The sequence below is a fragment of the Eumetopias jubatus genome, unplaced genomic scaffold (genome assembly GCF_037043125.1).
Source record: "Eumetopias jubatus isolate StellerSeaLion01/CBP00866 unplaced genomic scaffold, mEumJub1_p1.0 scaffold_8, whole genome shotgun sequence".
Taxonomy (NCBI): domain Eukaryota; kingdom Metazoa; phylum Chordata; class Mammalia; order Carnivora; family Otariidae; genus Eumetopias; species Eumetopias jubatus.
This window is the reverse complement of record NW_028274814.1, coordinates 47,476,234-47,503,223: the sequence shown is the minus strand read 5'-3', so window position 1 is coordinate 47,503,223 and position 26,990 is coordinate 47,476,234. Positions and strand designations below refer to the sequence as shown.

The following is a 26,990-nucleotide window of genomic DNA, read 5'->3' as shown; positions in this document are numbered from 1 at the left end:
TGGTTCTGAGCATTTGCACAGTTGGGAAACTCAGAATTCTAAGTAAGAATACTAGCCATTTGGCTTGTACCTGGACCATAAGAAAATCTAAGTGGCTTTGAACATTATTGAGTTGCCCCTTAGGACACATTTAAACGTAATGGTCCCTATTATTAGTCAGTGAACAGTTACATGCCTCAGCTCTTCCCTGGCTCTTTTACTCCATTAAGAGCACAGCTGACAGATCATTTATAATTCTACCATTAGAGAATAGACAATCCAGTGGTAGTATAAATTATTTAAGTTCCGTAAAGCAGCCTATAAGACTGACAGCAGAAATCTACCTCAATATATTCATAAATGTCAAATGATCTGCCTTCGCTAAGCTTTTTTCTGAGCTTAAATCTCAAATATTAACAAAAACATTTGAATGAGCAATTTTTCCAAACATTATGACCATCATATTAAGCATATGTGTTACATTTTGAAAATAATGTAGGATACATAATATTTAATTTTAAAATAGCTGATTATCTTAAATATCCAAATAATAGTGTCAGGATATTTTGTTTTTCTCCAAGTTATTCTAATTTACTTTCACAGAGAGATGTGGATTAAATATTTTTCTCATTTACTTTTTTTTTTTTGGTTATTCATTCATTAACAGCTCTCTTGAGTGCCTTCTTTCTTTAATACTCACAGTGTAAACAGTAATGAATATACATAGAGCCTATTCTCATGCTGCTTACAATCTAGCGTGGATGAAGAAAGATAACAGTTAAATTAAAAATAGCTTCATGTATACAATTTTATTCATTTATTTAACATGTACAAGTACTATTCTGGATGTTGGGAATTAACAGTGAACAAGACAAGGTCCCTGCCCTCTGGGAACTTATGATATGGTGGCAGAAATTAAAAATTAAAAATTACGAGCGCCTGGGTAGCTCAGTCGGTTAAGCATCCCACTCTTGGTTTCAGCTCAGGTCATGAACTCATGGGTCGTCTGCTTGAAGATTCTCTGCCCCACTCCACCATGCTCTCAGGTGCATGCGCTCTCTCACTCTCTCTCTCTCTCTAAAATAAATAAATCTTTAAGAAATTAAAAATTAAATAAACATACATGGCAATAATATAGATGCCTTTAAGCAGAGTGAAAGTCACATTTTTATTATGAATTGGGGCCAACCTGCAGAAATTCTTCAGTTTTACTCACAAGTGAATAAAATAGTCACTTCCTCTAACTTGTCCTGAAATTCCCACCACAAAGCAGCAGATGGCCCCATCACCTCGTTCACGCCTGCCAAATTTTGCTAAATCTTTTTGATTACTTTGTCCTGACTTCACTCAGATCACACACCCCATGGAATCTGTTTTCATTTTTTTTTTAGTTATCCTGTACCTCTCTTACTCACTATCCAATGTTCCCAGTATAGATTTAAGACCCATCACACCCATTTTACTGGTGAAGAAACAAGCAGATTAAAAAAAAAAAAATTAAACAACATATCTAAAGTCAATCAGCGACAGAATCAGGAGAGGCCAGGCAACATGATGCATTTTTTAGAACTTGGACTTCGAATACAGAAGTTCTGCCAACAAGAAGTTCTTAGGGATATTTTTCCCCCTATGCAATTCAAATCCCCTATCTTGGGTTGCTTCCTCTCTCTCTCTCAAAAAAAAAAAAAAAAAAAAGAATGGAATATACCAGGTGAATAGCTTCTATTTTGTGGGTTCAATTGCTTTTCTTCTAAGTGAAATTATGAAATTCCTACATACAAAACAAGCAAAATCAGGGGTGCCTGGCTGCCTCAGGCAGTAGAACATGTGACTCTTGATCTTAGGGTCCTGAGTTCAAGCCCCACGTTGGGCATGGAGCCTAGTTCAACAACAACAACAACAAACAAAACCACAAGCAAAATCAGAGATGCTCTGGTTGTATCAATGCTGGGGCAGTCTAGAGATTTCCCTGTTTGTTCTGTCCTATATCACATTTTGCTGTATCTTTCTTCCTATTAAAGATGAGGCTGAGTTCAAGGGTACAGGAGAAAATAAAAATACAGTTAATGCAGTCATGTTCCACTAAAATGTGAATGTCCAATGTAGCAATAAAAGTAAACACAATGGAGAAAGAAGAGCCATGATGGGTGGAAGAGAGAGGGACAATGCCACAGGTAACCTCACACAAACACACAAAAAATACTTCCCGCTTGAAAATGACACCCAATGCCCATTGTTTTCCTCTGCTCTCCAAAGGAAATTTAAAGACAACTTGGTTGTGATTTGGGACTAGAAATTAGAATTGCCAATAGTTTGGTTTTTTCATAAGGTGTATAGTTGCTTGTCCACCCCCCCAGATAGACACAACTCTGGAGACACTGTACTAGACATTGGACAGAGAATACCCTGTCCATAGAGGACATAGAGACAGAATTCTTGTCTTTTTGGAGCTTATAAACTGGATCAGACAATAGAATTGGATAATTCTAGACTATAATATATGAAGGTAAATGTATATATGGTGCACATATATTATTACTTTTAAAGGTTTTTAATTAATTTATACATTAACCCAACGTGTATTTATTGCTAATGTGCCATGAATCAGAAGCTAGTGTAGGTTCTTGGGATATTTCAGTGAACAAGACAAACAAAATTCTTAACTCATGGAGCTTACAAACTTGTGAACAGGGGGAGTCTAATTATAAACAGAGGAGTGATTTTTGAATAGCATGAAGTGCTTTGAAGAAAAAAAGTAAATAACGATGTGATTCAGAATGATGGGGAAAGCACCCTGGTTGTATTCTGCTTCAGACTGAAATATCAGGGAAGACTGCCCAGGGAGAATGATGTTTGAACGGAGAACTGATTATGCAGAAGAATCCCGCATGCAAAGTTCTGAAGGCAAAGCATGTGGCCAAAGTATAAGAGCAAAGTCTCTCAGACAGAAGCAAATCAGTGTGTTTGTGTGATAAAAAAGAAGGCCAAGAGGGCTGAGAGATAGAGCCAGGCAGCGATATGGGGGTAGTGAACTATCTGCAGAGAATTTAAAAAATAACAAAATTTATTAAAAGTCAGTCTGCTTTTTATCACCAGCAATAGTGAACAATGTCAATGATAAAATAGTCCCTGAAAATATCTTTTGCTGCCCAAAGTTTTGAACAATTTTTGTGATTATTGTTTAGTCTTAAAACTGTTTATCTATTTATCTACACAGTCCATCCTCGTTATTTATGGTAGTTATGATCTATGATGTGAAAGAGAACACTGAATAACTATCGCTTCTGTGGGAAATGCAGGGTTACATTTCTTTAACATCTGATCCCAACATTTTCTGTCAACAGATTAATACATAAACTTGTTTTATATATGTTTCTGTTTAAAGACACCCTAGCAAATATATAATGTTGTTTCATTAACATTGAACTCATAGCCAACAGCACTATATAACTCATGCCAGCAAAAAGCTTAACTAATACACGTATTTCCTCTGTAAGGCACATCACAGCCTTCTTGAGCTTAGGAACACCAGACTGCACTTCAGCACGATGTTTGAGGGCATTTTAAGCAGTGAAGTCATCAACAAAGAATGCAAAAAAAAAAAAAAGGCACTAAATAGACCGTGAAAAGGACACTCTTACGGTATGACAGTTGGAACTAGAAAGCAGTGTTGCTTTGTTCAAACTCATCTGGAATCAGGCATGTTGCGTTGCAGGCTGCCCCAAGATGGGCCACTTTGGCATAGCGCTTTTTTTCAGTTAAAAGTAATCAAAGCCCAGCAGATGCAAGAAAATCTCTCTGCCTCCCCCACAGCTGCCTAAATTTACATTGGAAAGGAGAGCCTGCGACAGGTACAGGAGTATTAACTGAGACTCTTTTTTTTTAATACTTTTTTTATTTTTATTTTTTTAAGATTTTATTTATTTATTTGATAGAGAGAGACACAGCGAGAGAGGGAACACAAGCAGGGGGAGCGGGAGAGGGAGAAGCAGGCCTCCCGCGGAGCAGGGAGCCCGATGCGGGGCTCGATCTCAGGACCCTGAGACCATGGCCCGAGCGGAAGGCGGACGCTCAACCACTGAGCCACCCAGGCGCCCCGAGACTCTCTTTTACTGAAGGAACTCATTTGCATAATAGGACAACCTTGCTCTTCCAAACATCTCCTTTCACCTTCCTGCTAAAGGCCTTCCTCCCCTTTGTGTCCCCAGTCCCTCCCCCTCTCCTTAGCTCATATAAGCTTCCTGTTGTCTCCTTGCCCTCAGAATCTCTGCCCCTTACCTATGCCTATTACTTTTGATTTTCTCCTGTTACTTTGTCTCGTGTAGTTTGATTCTAAGTCCAGCTAGAAGGACCATAGGGCAAAGGAGGGTCTTTTTCCCGGACAGCGAGGATCAAACTTTTCACTGTTCTGCGCATGCCTGTGAATGATCGTGAAAGAGCCGTGATTATTGATTTCGGATTACAATTAAATTTTAGCAAGTAGGCAAATTTGTAATTTTGGAATCCATGAACAATGAGGATCAATTTATCTGTGTATATAGATCTATATGCCTATCTGTCGGGAGCCATGAGCAACAAGGGGGTTAATCAGGTAGAGCAAAGTCTCCCTGATCCCTTTGAACCATGGCCACCCGACTGCCCCCATACAAAAACATGTTGTATTGGCTAGCCTGAGTTGTATGTAGGCCAAGAAAACCACAGTGTTATTGATAGGCCCTGAAAAATAGCGCACCGGGCCCTTTGAAGGCATGGGAAGAAACTATGCACTTGAGGAACCTGGCCTTGAACCAGAAACTCAGGACGGAGCCAGGAGAAGGGCAGGGAGGAACCTGTGGAACTTGTTTATGTCCTATTGTTATATAACCTGAACCTATATAAAGTGTGTAAGTAAGAATAAAGTTGTTGCTCGCGGCATCCCCGTGGGCAACCCTCCTGTTCCCATACTTTTATGTTTCATTCTCTTGCCCTCATCCCTGTTCGACCTTGTACGCGGGCCGTGGCACCTATCTATATATGCTTCAAATTAGCAGGTTTATGTCCCTTTTCCTTTAGTAAATATTGTATTCTACATGGAAGTTAATTCACAGAACTCCTAGTTGTGATTGTGGAACAATTTGGAATGGTTTGGAATTGCTGAAGTTCACTCAGAGTACCGCTTGGTTTGCATTGTTTGCAATTACTCAATGTGGAATATTTCTGTTTAAAATGTAGATTTGAAATCAACATCGATAGCTTTGCGCAGTGATTATAAAGTGAAAATGATTTTGAGCTTCTGTTCGTTCTATGTGACAATTTTTTTTTCTTTTTTTTTTAAAGATTTTATTTATTCATTTGACAGAGACAGAGACAGCAAGAGAGGGAAAGCAAGCAGGGGGAGGGGACGAGGGAGAGGCAGGCTTCCTGCGGCGCAGGGAGCCTGATGCGGGGCTCGATCCCAGGACCCTGGGATCATGACCTGAGCTGAAGGCAGACGCCTAACGACTGAGCCACCCAGGCGCCCCTCTATGTGACAATTTTCAATTATCATATGTCCTTACACAATTTTTCAGCCTACAGAGAAATTTGAAGTTTCTAAAATTTATCCTGAGAAAACAAAGACATGGACAATATTGTAATTTCTGGAATCACTGTGAAATAGAATTTTTATAAATCTTTGCCACACATATTCTATGTATAAGTCTTTTTCGTATTTATGTATCTGTTGCTTCAGTGAAAGAAATTTTTTCAGAATTAAAATTGATGGGGTTTGGGGATATAGATGAGGTTCAATGGGGTGGAGTCCGGAGCCAATGACTAAGAAAGAATTCTTGAGTCGTCTTTGGTGCAAAATGGTGGTTTTATTAAAGCACCGGGACAGGAGCCGTGGGCAGAAAGAGCTGCTGCACTGGGGTTGTGAGGGGTGGCGGATTATATGCTATGGGCTTGGGGGAGGTGAGGAAAAAGGGAGGTTTCTGGAAGAACTTTCATAGGCTAAAGAAGACTCACAGGAGACTGGAGGCTTTGCCTTTGTCAAGTTAATGTTGTTTACCCCTCTAGTAAGGCATTAACGTTAAGATAGTTGGGAACTTCTGGGAGGAACATCACACTTTGCCCACTTCAATTATGTCGATGGGCGGCAGGTCATAAAGACATTTAATTGTATTTACATTCCCTTCTGGAAGCTATTGCTAAGGCTTTTGTAAGTAAACTGAGGAAGACTCCGGTCTTGCAGGATTGTGATCTCTACAAGTTAACGATTTGTTTTTCCTTTAGGGCAGCCAGGAGTGCCTGAGGAATGTCAGATATATCCCATGGGGGTGGAGGGATGTAGGGTGTCAGCTTCTGCTTTGTCCTCAGCTTGCCTTCTCTTCCCTCAACAAAATGAACAAAAAAATGGTCTTAAATCAATTTTGAGCAAAGATGAATTGCTGTGTCTGGAAACACAGTCTACTTACCACGAACATGTAAAAAAGATTAATTCTGACAATATCATTGATAAATTTGGAGAAGGTAAGGGACACAAACAGAAATTGTAATATTATGTATTACTGTGACATACTTATATATAGGTATAAATTCCACTCCCTTTCCAAAAAAATAAAGGCATTAATGTAATTGAAAAGATTTTACCTACACATTTTAATTTTCATTGGCATTATTTTATATACAACTTTTAAAAAATATTTTATTTATTTATTTGAGAAAGAGAGCATGCATGAGCTAGGGGAAGGGCGGAGGGAGAGGGAGAGACAGAGAATCCCAAGCAGACTCGTGCAAGCGCAGAACCCCACGTGGGGCTTGATCCCATGACCTAGATATCATGACCTGAGCCACAACCAAGTGTTGGCCACCTAACTGAAAAAGCCACTAGGCACCCCTATTTTATATACAACTTTCAACAAAAAATATTCACTACCTACATTTGTTTTCTGACCCTTATTATTCATTCATTCCATTCCATGATCATTACTGAAAACTATTTTGTTGTGTAAAGGAAAGGAAAGTAAAAATTAAAAACAAAACAAAACAAAAATAACAGTCTCGGTGTTAAATATGCTAGGTATACCACTGCTTAAGAACTCAAGAATTAGTGAGGAAAACCGTTATAAGCATCTAACAATAAGAAAATGACACATAAATTCATCTCTTCCTTGGGGAGACTGGGAAATTTCAAATACAAATGCCATAGGAGAGTGAGGTATACACTATATATACTTCTCCCCCTGTAAAATGGAAGAAAAGAGGCAAAAGGTGGAAGGGATAGTAGAAGTTATATGTGAAATGTGAACAATATAGCAAATGGAAACCATGAAGCTACTGGAGCAGAAGGGTAGCAAGAGCATAAATATATTTGGAAAAATTCGGAAAAGATGACTGAAGGCACATTGTAACTATGAAGGATCTATTGATATAAAGACGGCCTTTGGCTTATTTAAGAAGTTGTTAGCCCTCTAAGAAAGAATTCCATGTCAATTACCTCATTTGTGATAAGCTTAAAATTAAAACTGGAAAGGGTGCTGTGAACAAAGCTAAGTAATTTTTTGGTCTGCCCAAACCAGAAGTACTTAAACAATTTAAGTTTTTGTTTTCTGTTTTGTTTTGTTTTGTTTTTGTCCTCCAAATACAATGTGAAGCCAATTAGGATGGGGATTGGGTCTCATTCTTCTTTGTATTCAGGCTTCTGAGACTATGGTACATGTTTAATTGATGTTTAATTGCTTAACGGATAGAGGAGGGTAGAGAAGGTGGGGAGGGAGGGAGGGAGGGAGGAAGCAGATCCAAGTTAGCATTCAAATTAGAGATGAAATTTCAGGATTTTTTGGAAATTTGTGAACATGAATGGGGAAGATACTTTGGAAGGTTGCTATCTCCTGTAGACTCAATATTTTTTTTCTACGGTTTTAAGTGAATGCTAATTTGTTTTTAATAATCTTGTTTTCTATTTAATTCATTTATTCATCTATTTATATCTATTTATTTATTTTTATTCACTTCTTTATGTAAGTTTTCCAAAGAGTCACCCTGAACATATGTTTCAGGCTTTCCTGTGTTTCCTTTTTCTGGTTTAACACTCATTCTAGTAAACCTAACAAAATGGATATTTGTGTAGGAAAAATATTATTTTTTTGAGCTTTAATTCTGGGAGTAAATACTACTGTTGACAACAAGCTAAATATATATAGAAATGAAAACATGACCAGGCTGATTCAGCTATTCTGAATGTGATGCCTTATTGATGTAATATTTAATGTTATTCTTGATTCAACTAATTGTATTTTCACTTTATAAAATGTGTTTTTCATTTTTAAGAACTCTTCTCAGATTCTTCATCTTTCAAGAGAAACTTGCTGTATGAATGCAATTTTTCATCAAATTTAATTTCACTGAGAATGTGAATTAGATAATTGTTGTTTGCAATTTTTGTTGTTGTTTGTTTTGATTAGATTGGTTTGTTTTTCACCTGCTTCTTACATTAATGTTTAACCAGGGGTATTTTTCTCTGAATACATGGATTGTTCTCCCCACCCCCTCCTGTTCCTTGAAATACTGAAATACTGAGAGATGTCTTTTTCTGGTTCATCAAGGATTTGTGTAATCACTGTTAAATTGTTTTAATCCCAGACAAAAAGAGAAGACTAAAGTTTATGTTTATTGAAAATCTCTTTGACAACTTAGCCAATTGTTTTTGTAGGATTGTGATTAGAGGAAGAGATTCCTAGAAAATAAAAGTTATTACACAAAATTCTCCCAGTGGATGGTCTGGATTGACAGTAGAAATCCAGCTATTATTGCCTGGAAGGTGCTCACCTTACTGTTCTGTTAGAAGGCTGGCTTTTCTTGCTTGAACCAGATATGCAATCTGTGAAAAATCCCGTTTTCCAAAAGACTGTGTTATAGAACTGGGAGGCTGATGAACATTGAGATTAAGATCCACACGACTACTTTGCAATGTGTCTACAGAAAGTTAGCAAAACTTTCGTGGCAGGCTAAGTAAGGGGGAGAAACTCAACTATTTACTCTCCATTGAAAATTCCATCAAAATGGAATTTTGATATGTGTTAGTAAGAACCACAGAGCTCTTGGCTATAATATCTCCATCCAAACTTCTGCACTAAGAGACTTGACATCGTCTAGCATGGCTAGAATCCCCCCCGAAATGCCTGCCTGAGAAAGCTTAGTGCTTCCAGGAAAATATACTGTTTGTTCTAGTCAAAACTTGGTGATAGACACACCTCTAAATCCCCTCTTAGAGCAGTTATCTTAGAAAGCTTACAATTATAATTCCTTTCTCTGACCTTTTGAAAAGTAAGTCTACTACTTGAAACTATTTCTTCAAGGACTTGAGAGCCATCTCTCTGAAATGCAAACATTCAGGGAGTTAAGAGAGACAATTCTCACTTCCCCAGTCCCTGTGGGAGCAAAAGGGTCTAACTTCAGTGGGGTCACCATCTTGCTTTAATATGTATGGGTGCCACAATCATAAAGATAGGAGAAGTTTATTTCTCTCCTAGATAAGCACCAACTAACAAATCTTAATACCTCTTAATACCACTCAATGTCTTTCCCTTGGCATACCATTAAAAAGTCTTTAGTATTTTGTTTTGGGGAAGTTGAGTTCCTTCATGCTGGTCCCTCTTTTCCACAGTAATTCTGTTACTGAATGAAAGCTGTCCTCACCGCTCTAATGAGTGTCTGGCTTCGCTTCAGATGTCTCCTTCATTCTGCTTGCTTCATAGTCTTGTAAGTGGGTTGGGTACCTTTCCAGTTTCCAGTAGTGATAAGTGTTTTCCATATCTCATTAATTTGGGTATTTTGCATAATATTTCAGTCCCAGAATTCTCCATAAGCTGTCACCCTAGTTTATTCTTATCTCTGGGGGATATGTTCCAAGATCCCCAGTGGAAAGTACTGAACCTTACATGTGTACCGTTTTTTTCTTCTTCCTGTACATACATAGCCATGAAATAGGCCTTGTGACATAGGGCTAGGCTACTATTGACTTTCTGACAATACATTAGGAGGATCATCTGCTTCCTGACTGCAGTTGCCTGGGGGTAACTGAAACCATGGAAAGCAAAACCACAAATAAAGGGGGACTATGTACTTGTAGTATAAGTATATGAACAGATCATGCATTTTGTAGCAAAAGTACACTTTAGTTTGAGTCTTTGCTTCAATATTTTTATTAGCTTCTTAAAACTGGGTAAGGGACTAAAATTTCTGTATCTCATTTTCTTCATTTGAAAATTAAAAAAAGGGGCACCTGGGTGGCTCAGGTCATGATCTTGGGGTCTTGGGATCGAGCCACACATCAGGCTCAGTGGTGAGTCTGCTTCTCCCTCTCCCTATATTATCTCTCATGCTCTCTCTCAAAAAATAAATAAATAAAATCTTTAAAAGAGTAAAATAAATATATACTGTATGGACTTGTTGGAAAATTGAGATTGAATGAGAAAACATGGGCAATGGGTAATACCTAGCTCAGAGTAATTGTTCAATAAATAATTACTACTTTGAATTATCAATCCCTGACAAATCCTGAAGAAATTTGCTTCTCTTTTTTGTCGTTACAGTGCCTCCTTATGGCATCCTTCACACACCTGTCTGTAGGTTTCCTCTAATAGGCAGTGAGCTTCACAGATATCTTTTATCCCTATATCCCCAGCTCCTGCCATTTGAAAAGATGGGCATTTGATAAACGTTTAGTGAATGAGCAAGTACATGAATAAATGAATGCATGTGTGAATTCATGTTTCATTTTTCTTATATTTGGTCTGACACAAAGATCTATCTATTGTGCTGCCTTAAAATTTTCTTAAGACTCATCAGTCTTGGGCGCCTGGGTGGCTCAGTTGGTTAGGCGAATGCCTTCGGCTCAGGTCATGAACCTGGAGTCCCAGGATCGAGTCCCGCATCGCAGGGAGTCTGCTTCCCCTCTGACCCTCTTCCCTCTCGTGCTCTCTATCTCTCATTCTCTCTCTCTCAAATAAATAAATAAAATCTTTAAAAAAAAAGACTCATTGGTCTTAGAAATAGGATGTAAAAGTACAAATGGGAACTTACTACAGCATAGTTTTCATTTCCTGCCTTTGGCTATATCTGGTTGGACTACTTACTTAAGCTCAACTTGTTAAAACTCAATAAATGCCTACCCCACATGATTTGACTCATACATCCTCTTTTGTCCACAAGCAGTTGTCTTAAGAGCGGAAAGAGCTCTCAAATGCTGTGGCAACTTAGGAACTCAGTAGAACAATGGATTCCCGTTCTGAGGTAGAAAATTTGGATGAAGATGGTTATACTCAATTAGACTTCCGCTCTCAAGGCATCACTGGGAGACCTGTGGTCTTAGAGAAAGGTATCTTTTCTTTTTGCTTTCAATGTTCTTGTTCTCATCAACTAAAACACTTATGTGGAGAAAATTTGAAAGACTTGTGATTTGTAGGCTGAAAACCTTTTAAAAGATTTTCGGAAGTCACTGAAGATATTTTGAAATATCTTTGTTCGTTGCAAGCATTTGGTAACTAATTATTAGTATTTAAATTAATTATTAAGATGGCAGAAAATACAATTTCTCAGGTGCCTGGGTGGCTCAGTTGGTTAAGTTTCTGCCTTTGGCTCAGGTCATGATCCCAGGGTCCTGTGTTCGAGTCCCGCATTGGGCTCCTTGCTCAGCAGGGAGCCTGCTTCTCCCTCTGCCTCTCTCTCTTTCTGTCTCTCATGAATAAATAAAATCTTTAAAAAGAAAAAAAGAAAGCACAATTTCTCTGTTCTGTAGAAATAGACACTTCAGCAGTAAGGAACTATAAATAAGTGTGATGAAATGCAAAGATGTAAGAATTTCAATAGGCATGACTTGCTTGTTTGGTAGAAAGGAGTAAATCATAGAATGGAAGTCATGGAAATTTAAAGTAATGTGTATGAACAACATCAGGATATTGGAGATTAGAGAGAGAAGATAGGTGAGGGAAAAAACAAATTTGTGATTTTGTGGTAAAGGCCAAAGGAACTTCAGATGTCATAGATTTTGGAATCATGAATCTGATGTGTTTTTTGGGGGTAAGACATTGATTTGGATTTTTTTTTCTTAACCAAATAGGAGTCTTTTGTATACTAGTGAAGGAAAATATATGTGCTAGATGAAAAGATTCCATTTGCAGAACATGAGTCTTAAACATAATAGAAAAGGAGTAAAATATGGAGAAAGGCATTATATGCTCGCTCCCTTAATAGAATGAGTCATGTAGTTTCCTCTGTGGTTCTATTTGACAATTCTCTGAAATGCTTGTAATGTTTATTCTCAAAGACAGAACTATATCCTTGGTGCAGTGGTATTAACATAAAATGAGTTTCCTGTTATCAAGAGAAAGATTATTCATAAGCTTTGACATGAGGATTTGCTCTCTTCTGCTTTATGGTAACCCACATTGTACAATTATTTTCCCTTTACCACTTATGAAATCCTTTTCTTTCTCAACCTGTTGAGGAGGACTAGAAAAACTAGATGATGCAAGAGGTAGGGAGGCAGGTGTATGTTTCTACGTACTTGTTGGCAAACAGTGAGTTATGTATAATGTGCTAGTAGCCTCTAGACTAGGTGCTTTTATGTGTTAGCTCATTTAGTTTCCACAATAATCCTCTGAGGTATTATTACCCCAATTTTTCACAAAGAGAAATGAATAAACAGAGGGAGTAATTCGCCCAAGGCTATGCAACAAATAAGTGAAAAGAGAAGGTTGTCCTCAGTAACCAGGGCTATTTCCCCTACAGTAGTATGTCTTCTATAAAAATGAGTGGGATTTCAGAAACTCTGGTAATGTCAGGACCATCAGTGTGAACCCAAAATTAGGAGTGTACAGATATCAGGGCACTGTGCTGAAATTATAGTTCCAGGACCTAAAGAGTTATGCTAAATGTGAGGGAAAATTCAGATAATCCTAGATGACTAGATTATCTGCATATCAGAGATTAATAGTTCACTTTAGAATTTTCCAGATTTTAATGAACTGTAGAACTGAAATGCTCTGTGATTTGTCATATTTCTTCATTTTAATTTCTGTTCCCTCTGGCTTCCTAGCAACTTCTGCTACATCTCCTCATTGGCGTCCCATTGCTGTGACTTTGGGAATCCTATGCTTGCTAATACTGGTGATAGCTGTGATCCTGGGTACCAGGGGTGAGTACTGGTGGGGGAGATCAACAACAACAACAGACATTTGATAAGCATTTACTACGTGCCAGGCACTCTTTTAAGAGCTTGACATGCATAATCTAATTGAATCTGTATATTATTAACCACATTGAATCAGTGCTACTAATTCATCTTACTTATAAGAGAAGTGAGAGGTGGGGAGAGGTGCATTTCATTTTCTAGGGCCATAAACTAGGTAGAGGTAAGACCATGATTAGAAATTTAGGCAATCTGACTGAAAAAAACGCATACTCTTTTTTTTCTTTCTTTTTTTGTTTTAGAGAGGGAGAGAGAGCCAGTACAAGTGCGGGGGGACAGAGGGAAAGAGATTCCCAAGCAGGCTCCACACTCAGCACTGAGCTGGACATGGGGCTCCATCTGATGACTCCGAGATCATAACCTGAGCTGAAATCAAGAGTCAGAGGCTTAACTGACTGAGCCACTCAGGCGCCCCTAAAAAAATACATACTCTTAACTATATTGCTCTAGTATCTTCCTTGAATAGCTGGTTTTATTTTATTGTTTTTTAAATATTTTATTTATTTATTTGACAGAGAGAGACACAGCGAGGGAGGGAACACAAGCAGGGGGAGTGGGAGAGGGAGAGGGAGAAGCAGGCCTCCTGCAGAGCAGGGAGCCCGATGTGGGACTCGATCCCAGGACCCCAGGATCATGACCTGAGCCGAACGCAGATGCTTAACAACTGAGCCACCCAGGCGACCCAAGGAGCTCTCATTTTTAAATAACAGAAGAAAGATAGAAGATTTATTACTATTTCAAATCTATCATGCTCCAATTGATGGTATTTCATGTTCCTCTCATTCTCTCTTTCACACTCCTCTATCTGCTTTGTTTTTCTCCTTTTTCCTACACCTTCATGGCAGTAATGTTTTCTTTCCATTTATTTATCTATCCTCTATCATTATCATCTATCTATCTATCTATCTATCTATCTATCTATCTATCTATCATCTATCTTTCAACTACTTTTACCTCTCAATCAGCAATGTGTTATCTGTTTATCATTAATCAAAAATATATCCCTTTGTATTCCAACAAAAATGTGGATTTTGGACTTATAATTTCAAATATAGTAGAATGACTTTTTTTTCCTGTCACTGTAATTGTTGTTGGTATATGAAGCTATTTGGAGATCCAATTCAGGGAGCAACCCATTGAAGAATGACAGCTTCCCATCAAGAAATAAAGAGAACCACAGTCAACCCACACAATCATCTTTAGAAGACCATGTGGCTCCTACCAAGGCTCTCACAACCACAGGCAAGAGCAGGGTTAAAAGATGAATGGAATCCTTGAAACAGGAAAGTTAATTACTGTGGCTAAGGCCTGGAGTAGGGTTGGTAAAGACAGTATTTTTACATGCAAGGATTGTGCATCCAAGGAAAGCACACATCAGTATTATCTCAGTATAGTATGTCCCTGTCATATATGTAATAAAGTGATATAAATATCCCATGCATTCGGCCAATGATTTCTAAGTTGGATATTTTTTTTCAAATTAGTGATGAATTTATCACTCTCTACATATTTAGACCTATAGGAGATTGTATAATTTGATGCAAAGGAAAGAAATGTGTTCTCCCCCCCTTAAGAATTGACATTTTAAAGTAACAGAGATAGAATAGGAAATTGGATGTCAGAAAGGAAGAAAGAGAGAGAGAAAAGGAAAAAAGGGAAAATGTGCTTAGAATAAGAATTGTATGTGAATTAAACATATACAAGAGACATAGACCTAATAGAATAGATACGTTCCTGAAAACTCTGGTTATATTTAATCATACAATTCATTACAATTTTATACACACTTGACCTTTATTTCTAATTGTATCATAATTGACTATGACAATGTTTTGACTTCAATTTTCCATCTCTGGACCCATACCTCCTCACTGTTTGTATCAAATAGCTAAAAATAGAAAGTAGAGATACTCTATAACGTGAATAATTGCTCTTATACGTTTCTCATTTGGAAAGTCGCATTCTTAAATGGATCTCACAACTCTAAAATAAGTTAACATGAAATTACTGTATATCTTGAAGATTGATTTTGAGTTGATTTATTTTAAAAATTATCATGAAGAAAGGGAGTAACAGACTGAAGGTGAAAGAATGGAAGACAGGTCAAGAAGGAAAGGAAGGTTGACTGTCTAAAACACTGTTTATAGTTAATTCATTTTTAAGTTTTAAATGAATGAGGGGGTTTCAATGTGGTCTCTTCTGTAAAAATCGTATACCTATAATTTGAACTGAAAATGGAATATATTACTGGCAATTCATTGATTATTAAGTATCCTTGGGATGAATGATGCTTGCACTGAAAGAGCAAATTGGTATGTTATGAACCTCATTGTATTTACTTTTTATTTCCAGGAGCTTTTTCCAGCTCTTGTCCTCCTAATTGGATCATACATAAAAACAACTGTTATCTATTTAGCACATCATTAGCTTCCTGGAATAGAAGTAAAAGACAGTGCTCTCAACTGCATTCTAACCTCCTGAAGATAGACAGTGCAGAAGAACTGGTAGGTGTAGACTTCAGTTATAATTATCTGTAGTCTATATTGAGCAGAAAAATAGAGGTAGAGTCCAGGTAATGATAATTTTCCCTAAAAGAGGGCACCTGGGTAGCTCAGTCGGTTAAGTGTCTGCCTTCGGTTCAGGTCATGATCCCAGGATCCTGGGATGGAGCCCCACATCGGGCTCCCTACTCAGCAAGGAGTTATCCCTCTCCCTCTGCCCCTCCCCCCACTCATGCTCTCTCTAGCACTCTCTCTTTCTGTCTGTCACAAATAAATAAATAAAATCTTAAAAAAATATATTTTTCCTAAGAGAAAGTCACATTTAGTATCCTCCATAATTATAATAACAGCATGTATTAAGTGGGTAAAATATATGTTTTTTTAATTAATTCAAAAATAAATATTTTCACTTTATTTTTTTAAAAGATTTTATTTATTTTCTTTTAGAGAGAGTGTGCGTGTGCTTGAGGTGGGGAGGGGGTCAAAGGGAGAGAGAGAATCTCAAGAAGACTCTGCACTGAGTGTAGAGCCTGATGCAGGTCTTGATCTCATGACCCTGAGATCTAGACCTGAGCCAAAACCAAGAGTCAGATGCTTAACTAACTGCACCACCCAGGGGCCCCGGCGTGTTTTATTTTAAAACAAATCTATTCGAACACACTCCAAGTTTGCATGACAATAACAATCAGGTCACTACTCAGTTTTGTGCATTTGGATTTCAATTCTTAAATTTGGTGGAGTAAAATAGAAAATTCTCCCCCTTGTCGTCATTATCAAGGAAAATAGCAGCAATGATAATATACATTTATAAGTCATTTAGTCTTTGCAAGATACCAGGAAAGGCAAAGAGGTTTAAAAAGTAACCTTGCTATTTCAATGCTTATATAGTTTGTAAGAAGAAAGAAACAACTCAACAGCTGCTAAAAGTTAAATATCTGGTATTGGCACCCAATGACATAGGAATTCAGACAGAGATCCCTGGATATATAAAGTTTTACAGAAAAGTGTAAGTTATAATGCACTGTGAGTGAAAGGTAGAACTCGGTTGGGCTATAAGAAGGGATCAATAGTCAGGAAACACTCTACACTATAAATCTAAACAATCTGTAACTCCTACATTTACTTTCACTTCCTTTCAACGCTTGTGTTTCTGTCCTGCAATACCTGACAGTTGTAGTTCGCATGAAAATGAATGGGAGTAGATTGTGGCAAAGAAAGGGAATGACACTGGAAGTCTATCTGGCTTTTCGATGTTCCTGTCCTTTGTCAAGTGTCATCATTAAACCTCAAATTACTTGTTCATAGAACATGCAGTGGAACTATGTTATTTTTATATTTTTATCTAACTCTGCAAAGGATTTCTTGACAAAAATGTGACAAATTCATATATTTGATTTGAGAAGATAGTGGCCTGTTGTCCGTGAAAATTGCCTCGGAGCTCTGTCATTCTCGGATCTTGTCAGGCAGGTTGCATGGAGGCATTATAATTTTGACATTATGGGTCTATTCCTTATTGGAAAATTAAACAATAATGACTCTGAAGAAATGAAATATACTTTTTGAGGCACTCAGTGGCATTTAATAATTGACACTTCTCTCTAGGTTGATGCCAGGGTACGCATGCATTCTTCACCAAGGCGACTCAATCTGTTGTCTCTTTCTCAGTGTCTGTCAGAGTCTCTCTCCATCTTTTTATCTCTATCATCTCTGTCTGTCTCATTCTCTCAGTGACTCTTTGACATGTATTTGTATTTATGCTTTCCTACAGGAATTTATAGTAAGGCAAATGTCTTCTCAACCTGATAATTCATTCTGGATAGGGCTTTCTCGCCATCGGACTGAAGGACCATGGCTCTGGGAGGATGGCTCAACGTTCTCTTCTAACTTGTAAGTATCTGGAAAGACAAAACTTCACACCCTTTCTCAGAAAGACAAGAGCATGTCAAGCAGTTAAGAATCTGATTTGTGGGTCGTTTATGAGAATGAGAGAAAGGGAAATGGTGATGAAGAGAGAAAAAGAATGAATCAGGAAAAAAAGAAAAGAGGGTAGAGGAGAATTTTACAGTCACAATACGTTGAGTGGTCGTCTAGTGCTGTCGACACAAATGTTCCTCAGCTTTCTTACAAGGAGGGCCTCTGGCACCTGTTTGAAGTAGTCCAGTTAGGATCCATCACTGTTAGTATAAAACTGTGGTGAAGAGCATGGGCTTTGGAGTCACTTCTCAGGTTGAGACAATGATTGGCTCACTCACTGTGTGAAATTGGTTAAGCTGCTTGACCTACCTGAACCCCTCCCTCTTTCCTCATCTGTAAATGAGAATAAAAATAATACCTGTCTGTTAGGATTTTAAGATAAAGGAGATAAAAGTCAAATCATTTAGCATAGTGTTCTGTACCTAGTAAATATGTGACACATGCTATTATTAATTTTGAAAGTAACCACATTTCACACTTTATAAAGTTCTTTTAAACATATTTCCATTTTCATCATAAATTCTCCCTTATTGTATGTGGACCAGCTAGGGTTCTTCAGAGAAGAAGATCTATATAGATCTCCTATTGGTTCTGAAGAACTCTGACTGATCCACACACAATGAGGAATAATTGCTACATGGAGATTTATTATGAGGAATTGGCTCCCATGAGTATGGAAGCTAAGGCCCACAATCTGCCATCTGCAAGCTGGTGACCCAGGAAAGCCTGGGGCTATAAATTCCCTTCAAGTATGAAGGGCTGGGAACGAGGGGAGCTAATGGTGTGAAACCCAGGGGTCAGGTAGAAAGAAGATGAGCTACACTGAGATGTCTCCGCTCACAAAGTGAGACAGGAAAAGGTAAAGTTTCCGAAGTATATTAAAATCTCCTACTGCGATTCTACTTAAAATTCTGTAACTATTTTGATGTGCTGATGACGTATTATTAGGCACATATAGATTTAGAATTTTTATACTGTACAGGTGCACAGCCCATTCAAAGTACTTCTTCTTTTCTGTCTTTCCTCTTTCTGAACTGTTTAAATAATTTTATGACTCCATTTTTTCTTATATTAATTTAGAATTTACTCTTACTAATTTTTTCATAGTTGCTCTAAAGATTACAACACACATTCTTCACTCATCAAAGTCTAATATTAATTGTTTTATAATGTTCTTCCTGGGCAATATAAAAATATATTAGAATATTTCTTTACTCTGTGTATTCCCTCCCCAATTTATATGCTATTATTTTTGTATACTTTAATGTTCTCACATCTTTCCCCACATTTTAAATCTCTACAAATGGCACCTGTCTTACAACTGCAGGCTTTTATAATCACTGTAGGTCTGAACTCAAGTTGAGCCCTGTCAAGAAGGCTTAGTGTTTGCTTCTGCCAGTCAAAGAGAGGCACCACAAACCTGAGATTACTTGAACACTCTGCTTGTTTTTTTGTTTTGTTTTGTTTTGTTTTGTTATTTAAATACACTGGTATTATGGATTCAATTAGAAGATCTGTGTAAGTATGAGCTTGTGGTTCAACTTCTCAGGGGATGTAATTTTTTTCTCCCATCTTCCACTTGGTGGCAAGATTGAGACAGGCACTTCTCACTGTTAACTCTTTTCTGGTTGTAGTTTGTTTTCATTTACTCCTACACCAGAATAATCCTTTGTTCTGCAGGGTTTTCTTCTAAATTCCCATCTTGGATGAATTTATTTCACAGTATTAGTTAAATAAATGGTCTCTCAACAATTGATGGCATCTCAGATTCAGTAAAAAATATAGCCCTAGAAAACAGTAGATGTATAGATTTATACACAGTTCATCTGGATATTTCCATGTATTTATGGTTTGCATTGCTTCCTATTTATTTCTGTCTCCTACCTTCCATTTCAACTGTTTTCCTTAAACCTGAAGAACGCTCTCTACTATTCCCTTTAGAGTAGAAATTTTAGAGTTTAGTTCTCTGTGTCTAAAACTGTTTTTATTTCAACTTTTCTAAAAAAATATTTTCTTTGATTATAAAATTGGAAATGTGTAGTTTGTTTCTCTCAGCCGCTCAAAGATACTGTTATAATGTTTTCCTATTTTTTATTGTTGTTTTTGAAAGGTCAGCTCTTTGAAGGTAATATATGTTTTAAACCTGGTGCCTTTTTTCAGCTTTGGAAAAATCTCAGCCAACTTGCTTCAAATGTTGCTTCCACCCTATCTTTCTTCCCTTCTTCTGGGATTCCAGTTATATACATTATAGACCCATTTACAACATTCTGTATGTCTTGTTTGCTTAATCCTTCATCCCTTTTTCTTTATATATTTACTTCTCATATATCTTTCATTTCTCAATTTTTTTCTCATCTGTGGTTAATCTGGTGTTAAAGTTTTTAATTTTGTTTAGTGATTTTTTCAGTTCTATAACTTCAACTTGGTTCTTTGTCAAATCTACTCTGTCACTATTTATAATTCCTAGCTTTCTTCCAACCTTTTCAAATTTATCTTTTAACTCCTAGAATGTAGTTGCTTTAACATTTGTATTTGATAATTCCAACGTCTTATACTCATGTATGTCTGTTTCTATTATGTTTTTCTCCTATTTTTCATTCATGTTGATTTTTCTTATATGTCTGATTATTTTGTTATTAACTTTTAAAATTTTACTTCCAGTATAATTAACATATAGTGTTATTTAGGTGTTCAATATTGTGATTCATTAATTCTATGCATTACTCAATGCTTCCCATGATAAAGTATACTCTTTAATCCCCATCACCTATTTCACCCATTTCACAACCCACATTCTCTCTAGTAACCTGTTTGTGTTCTATAATTGAGTCTGTTTTTGGTTTGTCTCTTTTTTCCTTTGTTCATTTGTTTTTTTTCCCCTTAAATTTCACATATGAGTGAAATCATATGGTATTTGTCTTTCTCTGACTGGCTTATTTCACTTAGCATTATACTCTCTAGCTCTATCCATGTCATTTCAAATGGCAAGATTTCATTCTTTTTTATGGCTGAATAATATTCCATTGTGTGTGTGTATTTTATATATATATATTTATATATATATAGCCCCTCTTCTTTATCCATTCATCTATCGTTGGCCACTTAGGCTGCTTCCATAGTTTGGCTACTATAAGTAAAACTGCTGTAAACATAGAGGTGCATGTATCCCTTTGAATTAGTGCTTTCATATTCTTTAAGTAAATACCCAGTAGTGTGATTCCTGGATCCGAGGGTAATTCTAGTTTTAATTTTTTTGAGGAACTCCATACCATTTTCCACAGTGGCTGCACCAGTTGCATTCCTACCAACAGTGTAAGAAGGTTCCTTTTTCTCCACATCTTCAACACTTGTTTCCTAAGTTTTTGATTTTGGCCATTCTGACAGGTGTGAGGTGATATCTCACTGTGGTTTTGATTTGCATTTTCCTGATAATGAGTGTTATTGAGCATCTTTTCATGTGTCTGTTGGCCATCTGAATGTCTTCTTTGGAGAAATATCTGTTCATGTCTTCTTCCCATTTTTTAATTGGATTATTTGATTTTTATGCCTGATTTTTTTTTTAAGATTTTATTTATTTCTTTGACAGAGAGACACAGCGAGAGAGGGAACACAAGCAGGGGGAGTGGGAGAGGGAGAAGCAGATTCCCTGCTGAGCAGGGAGCCCGATGCGGGGCTCGATCCCAGGACCCTGGGATCATGACCTGATCCAAAGGCAGACGCTTAACTTCTGAGCCACCCAGGTGCCCCATGCCTGATTATTTTTGATAGTGTGCTCAACATTATATCTTAAATGTTTGTAGAATTAATTTGAAATTTACAGAGTGGCTTTTAATTCGCTTCTGGTAGGCATTATTTGGGTGTAAATAATACAAACTGCTGAGTATGATCACATTTTGATTTTAACACCACTTAACTATTTCACTCCCACCGGCCTAAGCACAGTGAATTTGTTAACAATCTTGACAAAATATATGTCCTACTGTTTTTATAGCACGTGTTCGTCTTGAGTTTTCTTTTGCTATTTAAACATATGACTAGTGGATTCTAAAAATCACAAGAGTGGGCCCAAATTATCACTTTGATATTGTTACTATGCCTTGGTTTCCTGGGTGGCAGTAACTTAACGTAGCTCTGTCCATACCCAAAAAAACTCTTGGACGCGAAGGAAAACTTTTGGGGAACACCAGTCAGAATTCTCCCGGAGGCCTGAATCAAAGTTGTTTCATGCTTTTAGCCTAGTCATTTCTACAAAAGAATTGTCTCAATCCTCCAGCCCCAGGGCCAAGAAGAGCTGGATACACAGGATGAAGAGCATCAGTTCACAGCTTTTACAGTGAAGCTCAGTGTTGCCTTTTACTTATTTTTTTTTAAAGATTTTATTTATTTATTTGAGAGAGAGAGACAGAGATAGTGAAAGAGAGCACAAGCAGAGAGGAAAGGGAGAAGCAGGCTCCCTGCTGAGCAGCGAGCCGGACGTGGGGCTCGATTCCAGGATCCTGGGATCATGACCTGAGCGGAAGGCAGACGCTTAACGACTGAGCCACCCAGGTGCTCCAGTGTTACCTTTTATTTGAGATAGAGAGCACGAGAGGGAAGAGGGTCAGAAGGAGAAGCAGACTCCCCGCTGAGCAGGGAGCCCGATGTGGGACTCGATCCCGGGACTCCAGGATCATGACCTGAGCTGAAGGCAGTCGCTTAACCAACTGAGCCACCCAGGCGCCCGCCAGTGTTACCTTTTAAGCTCGACTAATTAACACTGCTCCTTCAGGAGACTGAAGAGCAATAGAACAGAGTGGTACTCCCACTTACCCATGATAATTATCATAATTGTCTATCACTGTATTGTAATATAATTCTGTCTTCAGAATGCATTAAAATATATAATGCTATTTTCCCCACCTTTAAATGGCCTTGATATCTATGATTCTTCATTTATTTTTTTAAGATTTTATTTATTATTTGAGAGAAAGAGAGCATGAGAGAGAGAGAGATCACAAGCCGGGGGGAGGGGTAGAGGGAGAAGCAGACTCCCCACTGAACAGGGAGCCTGATGTGGGACTCAATCCCAGGACGCTGGGATCATGACCTGTGCTGAAGGCAGATGCTTAACTGACTGAGCCACCCAGGTACACCTATGATTCTTCATTTAGTTCTAGATACTTCTCAATAATAACTCTTCTGCTTGGTTTCACTAGTCTGTTGTTTTATTTGATAAATATACTTCTAGGTAAGAGGTTGAAAGATAAATAAAGAACTGTCTATAGAATACTATATGATTTTTCTTGTCAGGAGCTTTATTTAGTTTTATGTGACTAATAGTATTTTTCTTAAAAAATTTTTGAGTCGTTTTTATGCCTTAATAATGAATGCTCTTCTGTTACCATTTGAGAACTAATGCAATCTAAATTCAAGTTTCCTTTCCCAGTAACATAACCACTTAGGAACTCTTTTCACCAATATCCTTACCCATATCCTCGCTAATTTATTTCAGCATTCTGTAGATAGTAGACAGTATTTCTTACATTTGTTTTAATTGCCTCATTTATTTTAACAGGTTTCAAATCAGAAGCACAGAAACCCAAGAAAACTCATCTCACAGTTGTGTGTGGATTCACCTGTCAATAATTTACGACCAACTTTGTAGTGTGCCCTCATACAGTATTTGTGAGAAGAAGTTGTCAGTAAAATGATGGGGGGGTGTCAGTGTGGAAGAGCAGACAGAAGTATGTAAAATAATAAGAAGGGCAGAAAACAAAACAGAAAAGAGAGATATTTGAGGTCTAAATAACTGCTGAAAATATCAAGAGAGCTCAGCCAACTTTAATCTTAGATGAGAATGGAGAAGCTATGATTCTGAACTTACCAACTTAAATGGCAGACCAGTATTAGGTTCTAGTTAATAGAGCCCTAGAAATGGAGTCAAGTCAGCTGAACTTAAATCTTCATTCCACCACTGACTGACCTAATATTAACATGGAACTGGCCATAAATCTTTGGTGTTTCAAGAAGATCTTTATTTCTGGGTCTACTAGAGTTGCTTTTTGTCCTTAAAAAATGCCCCTGGAGTACACACGATGTGTTTCCATGATATGTTCCTCCATGTCTAATAGTGTATCAGACACAGGTGGAAGGCAAAATGTATTTTTGAATAGCAAAATGAGGGAAAAAAAAAATCTTCACTACAATCAGAGCTATTTTATTATTTTGTTCATCAATATGGTTATGATCAAAAAACATCATGAAAAAGCAGCAACTCCATCTCTTTTTTCCCCTCAGTTAAATAGCCCAGAGAATATGTCTGCCACATCTCTGAGTAATAGGATCTTGTATAATGTGAAATAGTATGGTAACTGCTCTTATAAGAAAGTGTTGTCCATTGTAAATATTATCAATCAAAAAAGATCTGGTAATGAATATAGAAAAAAAAAATAATCCAGGGGCCTGGGTGGCTCAGTTGGTTGAACATCCAACTCTTGATTTCGGCTGGGGTGGTGATCTCGGGATCCTGAGACTGAGCCCCGTGTCAGGCTCCATGGTCAGTGTGGAGTCTGCTTGAGATTCTCTCTCTCCCTCTCCCTCTCCCTCTGCCCCTCACCCTGCTCATGCGTGCTCTCTCTCTAAATAAATAAAATCTTAAAAAAAAAAATCTTATCACTGAGGTATTAACATTCTGAAAGGCAAAACATGTCTATTTTTTATGATTACCATTTGCAGTTTTTAGCAATTTTTCAATAATTACAATTAAAAGGTATTATTGGAACGTGTTTCCTTATATGATGATCTGTCTCTTTCTTATTTTCTCTTAAATTTTCCCCTTGGTCGTGTTTTTATTTCCATTGTTATTACCATGTGAACAGAAACTGCAACAAGTTCACTGGATTTTTCACTTTAAAATGGTTAATTTTATGTTATGTGAATTTCTCTGTAATAAAAAAATGATAATCAAAGAACCTTTGGCCTCCAAATGCTGTGTGTAGTAAACATTATCACAATATGCCCTCTCTCCATAAGAAAATGATGATGAACTTGGCTCTTAGGAAGAGGTAGTATAGTAGTAGTTTTATGTTGAAGAATAAATTCGGGATCTTAAGTATTTAAAAATTGAAAAGAAGAAGATATAGAAATTTTTGGTGAAGTTTCTTAATGCCTTTTAATATACAAACTTGAATTGTCACTATATGAAAAGACATGTGAAAAGGGCAAAGATAATTTGAGAGTTAAATTAAGGCACAGGTGAGATTTTGAAGAGTACCATGTCTTTTAATTTTGTTTTTGGTTTGATCAATTCCTCCTGGGTCCTGAGGATGGAGTGGATGATTTGAGAAGTCATAAAATCAAAAATAATTCTGGATGCAGAATGTACTTAGAGCAGACAACAATATTTATTGTTTAAATATTTATGTTTAAAGATAAAAGTGTGACTATAACAAAATGATGATACAAAGTAAGATGCTCTAGATGGTCCAAGCATACTACACCTGACTTGTTAATACATGTTTATACCACAGTTTACATGGGCATGTATGTGGGAATGAACAGGAAACATCCATTTTTCTAAGAGACAGAAAAGGGAAAATAGCTACTAGCTGAACTTTTCTTTTTTTAAGATTATTTATTTATTTATTTAATTGACAGAGAGAATGAGAGAGAGAGACAGCGAGAGAGGGAACATAAGCAGGGGGAGTGGGAGAGGGAGAAGCAGGCTTCCAGCCAAGCAGGGAGCCCGAGGAGGGGCCCTATCCCAGGACCCGGGGACAATGACCTGAGCCGAAGGCAGCCACTCAACCGAGCGCCCCTGAACTTCTATCTAAAGGGTAAATTCAAGATGAGTAATGATCATGCTAGAGGAAACACTTACCTACTGGAGGACCACCATCTTCTCTGGCCTGAGTTATTGTGGTAATTTTCAAAGTAATCTCCCTGTGTCCGCCTTTGTCCTTCTAAGCTCCTTTTTCAAACATGCGGAGTGAGCTTTTAAATTTAAAACAAATCATGTCAGCCCTCTACTCAAAATCCCTTAGACTTCCCATGTACCTCAGAGTAAAACTAAATATAAATAAATTGAAATGAAAAAGAAAAGACCTTTTCAATTGTCGGTGGGCCACTTTACTCCTTTGACCTAATCTACTTTTCTCCTCTTCACTCATTCCATTTAGGACACTGATTTCTCTCTTGTTTCATAATAACTGGCATGCTTCCACCTCAGGGCATTTGAGGTTTCTGTTCTCTTTACCTGGATGATTCTTACCCTACATATTGCAGGACCTACTCTTGCACTTCTTATAAAAATCTCTGCACATACATCATTTTCTTAACGAGGCTGACTCTGACTGCCATATTTAAAATTACCAACCCGCCTTTTTGTATATTCTTTTTTCTTTTTAAAGATTTATTTATTTATTTATTTTAGAGAGAGAGAGGGGGTGGGGGCAGAGGGAGACAGAGAATCTCAAGCAGACTTCCCACTGAGTGTGGAGCCCGATGCAGGGCTCAATCTTACAACCCTGAGATCATGACCCGAGCCTAAATCAAGAGTCAGTCACCCAGCTGACCGAGCCACCCAGGTACTCCTCCTTTTTGTATATTCTTAATCTCCCTTACCTTCCATATATTTTCATAAGTCTTATTATAGTCTAATATACTCTATTATTTACTTACTTTCTTTTATGTTATCTGCCTTCCTCCATAAAATATAGGCTCTAAAGGACAGAGAGTTTTGTTTTACACTGATGCATCCTAAAATCTGAGAATAACACCTGAAATGAAGCAGGTGTTCAAAAAATATTTTTGTCATTGTTGAAAAAATAAGTATTTAAGGACAAGTAGGAAAAATGTTAATATAGGTTGTTTAGTGAAAAGTATCAAGAATCTACTTGAATCAATGAAGTTTGGAGAATAGTTTTAATTGCTTTTCATGAGAATCATAATCATTAGCACCTTCTATGTATTCTTTCAGGCCCCAGCTGTTGCAATTTCTATTACTGATCTTCCTGCTCCTTTCTTCAATGTGTTTCACTTACCTCTTCCTTCAAGTTTTTTTACCGCCTTATCTCCTGTAACCTTTTCTAATACATCACTCCAATGCAAATAACCAAATAATTTTTTATTTACTACTTTTTACAAGGCATGCTGCAAGAGAAAGGTCTCTTTAGGTTTGTTTTATTTAGAATAACCTGATGAACAATACATAGTTTGAGACACATAATAAATCTACAGTATGTGTTTCCTAACCCCTCATAGGGCCTGCCTGTCCCCACCCAAGCATCTTCTCCATTTCTTTATATTTTGTATGCTTGATTTAGCTAAGCTAATAACCAAAACATAGA

At 37.3% G+C, this 26,990-nt stretch overlaps 1 protein-coding gene across 3 annotated transcripts; it reads left to right on the top strand.

Moving 5' to 3' along the window:
- The first annotated feature begins 11,121 nt into the window (after positions 1-11,121).
- On the top strand, positions 11,122-24,562 carry CLEC7A (C-type lectin domain containing 7A). Of its 3 annotated transcripts, XM_028119845.2 has the most exons (6): positions 11,122-11,317; positions 13,037-13,135; positions 14,294-14,431; positions 15,542-15,693; positions 17,459-17,577; positions 23,219-24,562. In XM_028119845.2, the coding sequence occupies exons 1-6, from the start codon at positions 11,215-11,217 to the stop codon at positions 23,352-23,354; spliced, it is 747 nt and encodes a 248-aa protein (XP_027975646.1). In that variant the 5' UTR covers positions 11,122-11,214; the 3' UTR covers positions 23,355-24,562. The 3 variants fall into 3 exon arrangements, with proteins under 3 accessions (XP_027975646.1, XP_027975647.1, XP_027975648.1); XM_028119846.2 differs by lacking the exon at positions 13,037-13,135; XM_028119847.2 differs by lacking the exon at positions 14,294-14,431 and having other exon boundaries at positions 23,219-24,561.
- Positions 24,563-26,990: the final 2,428 nt, after the last annotated feature.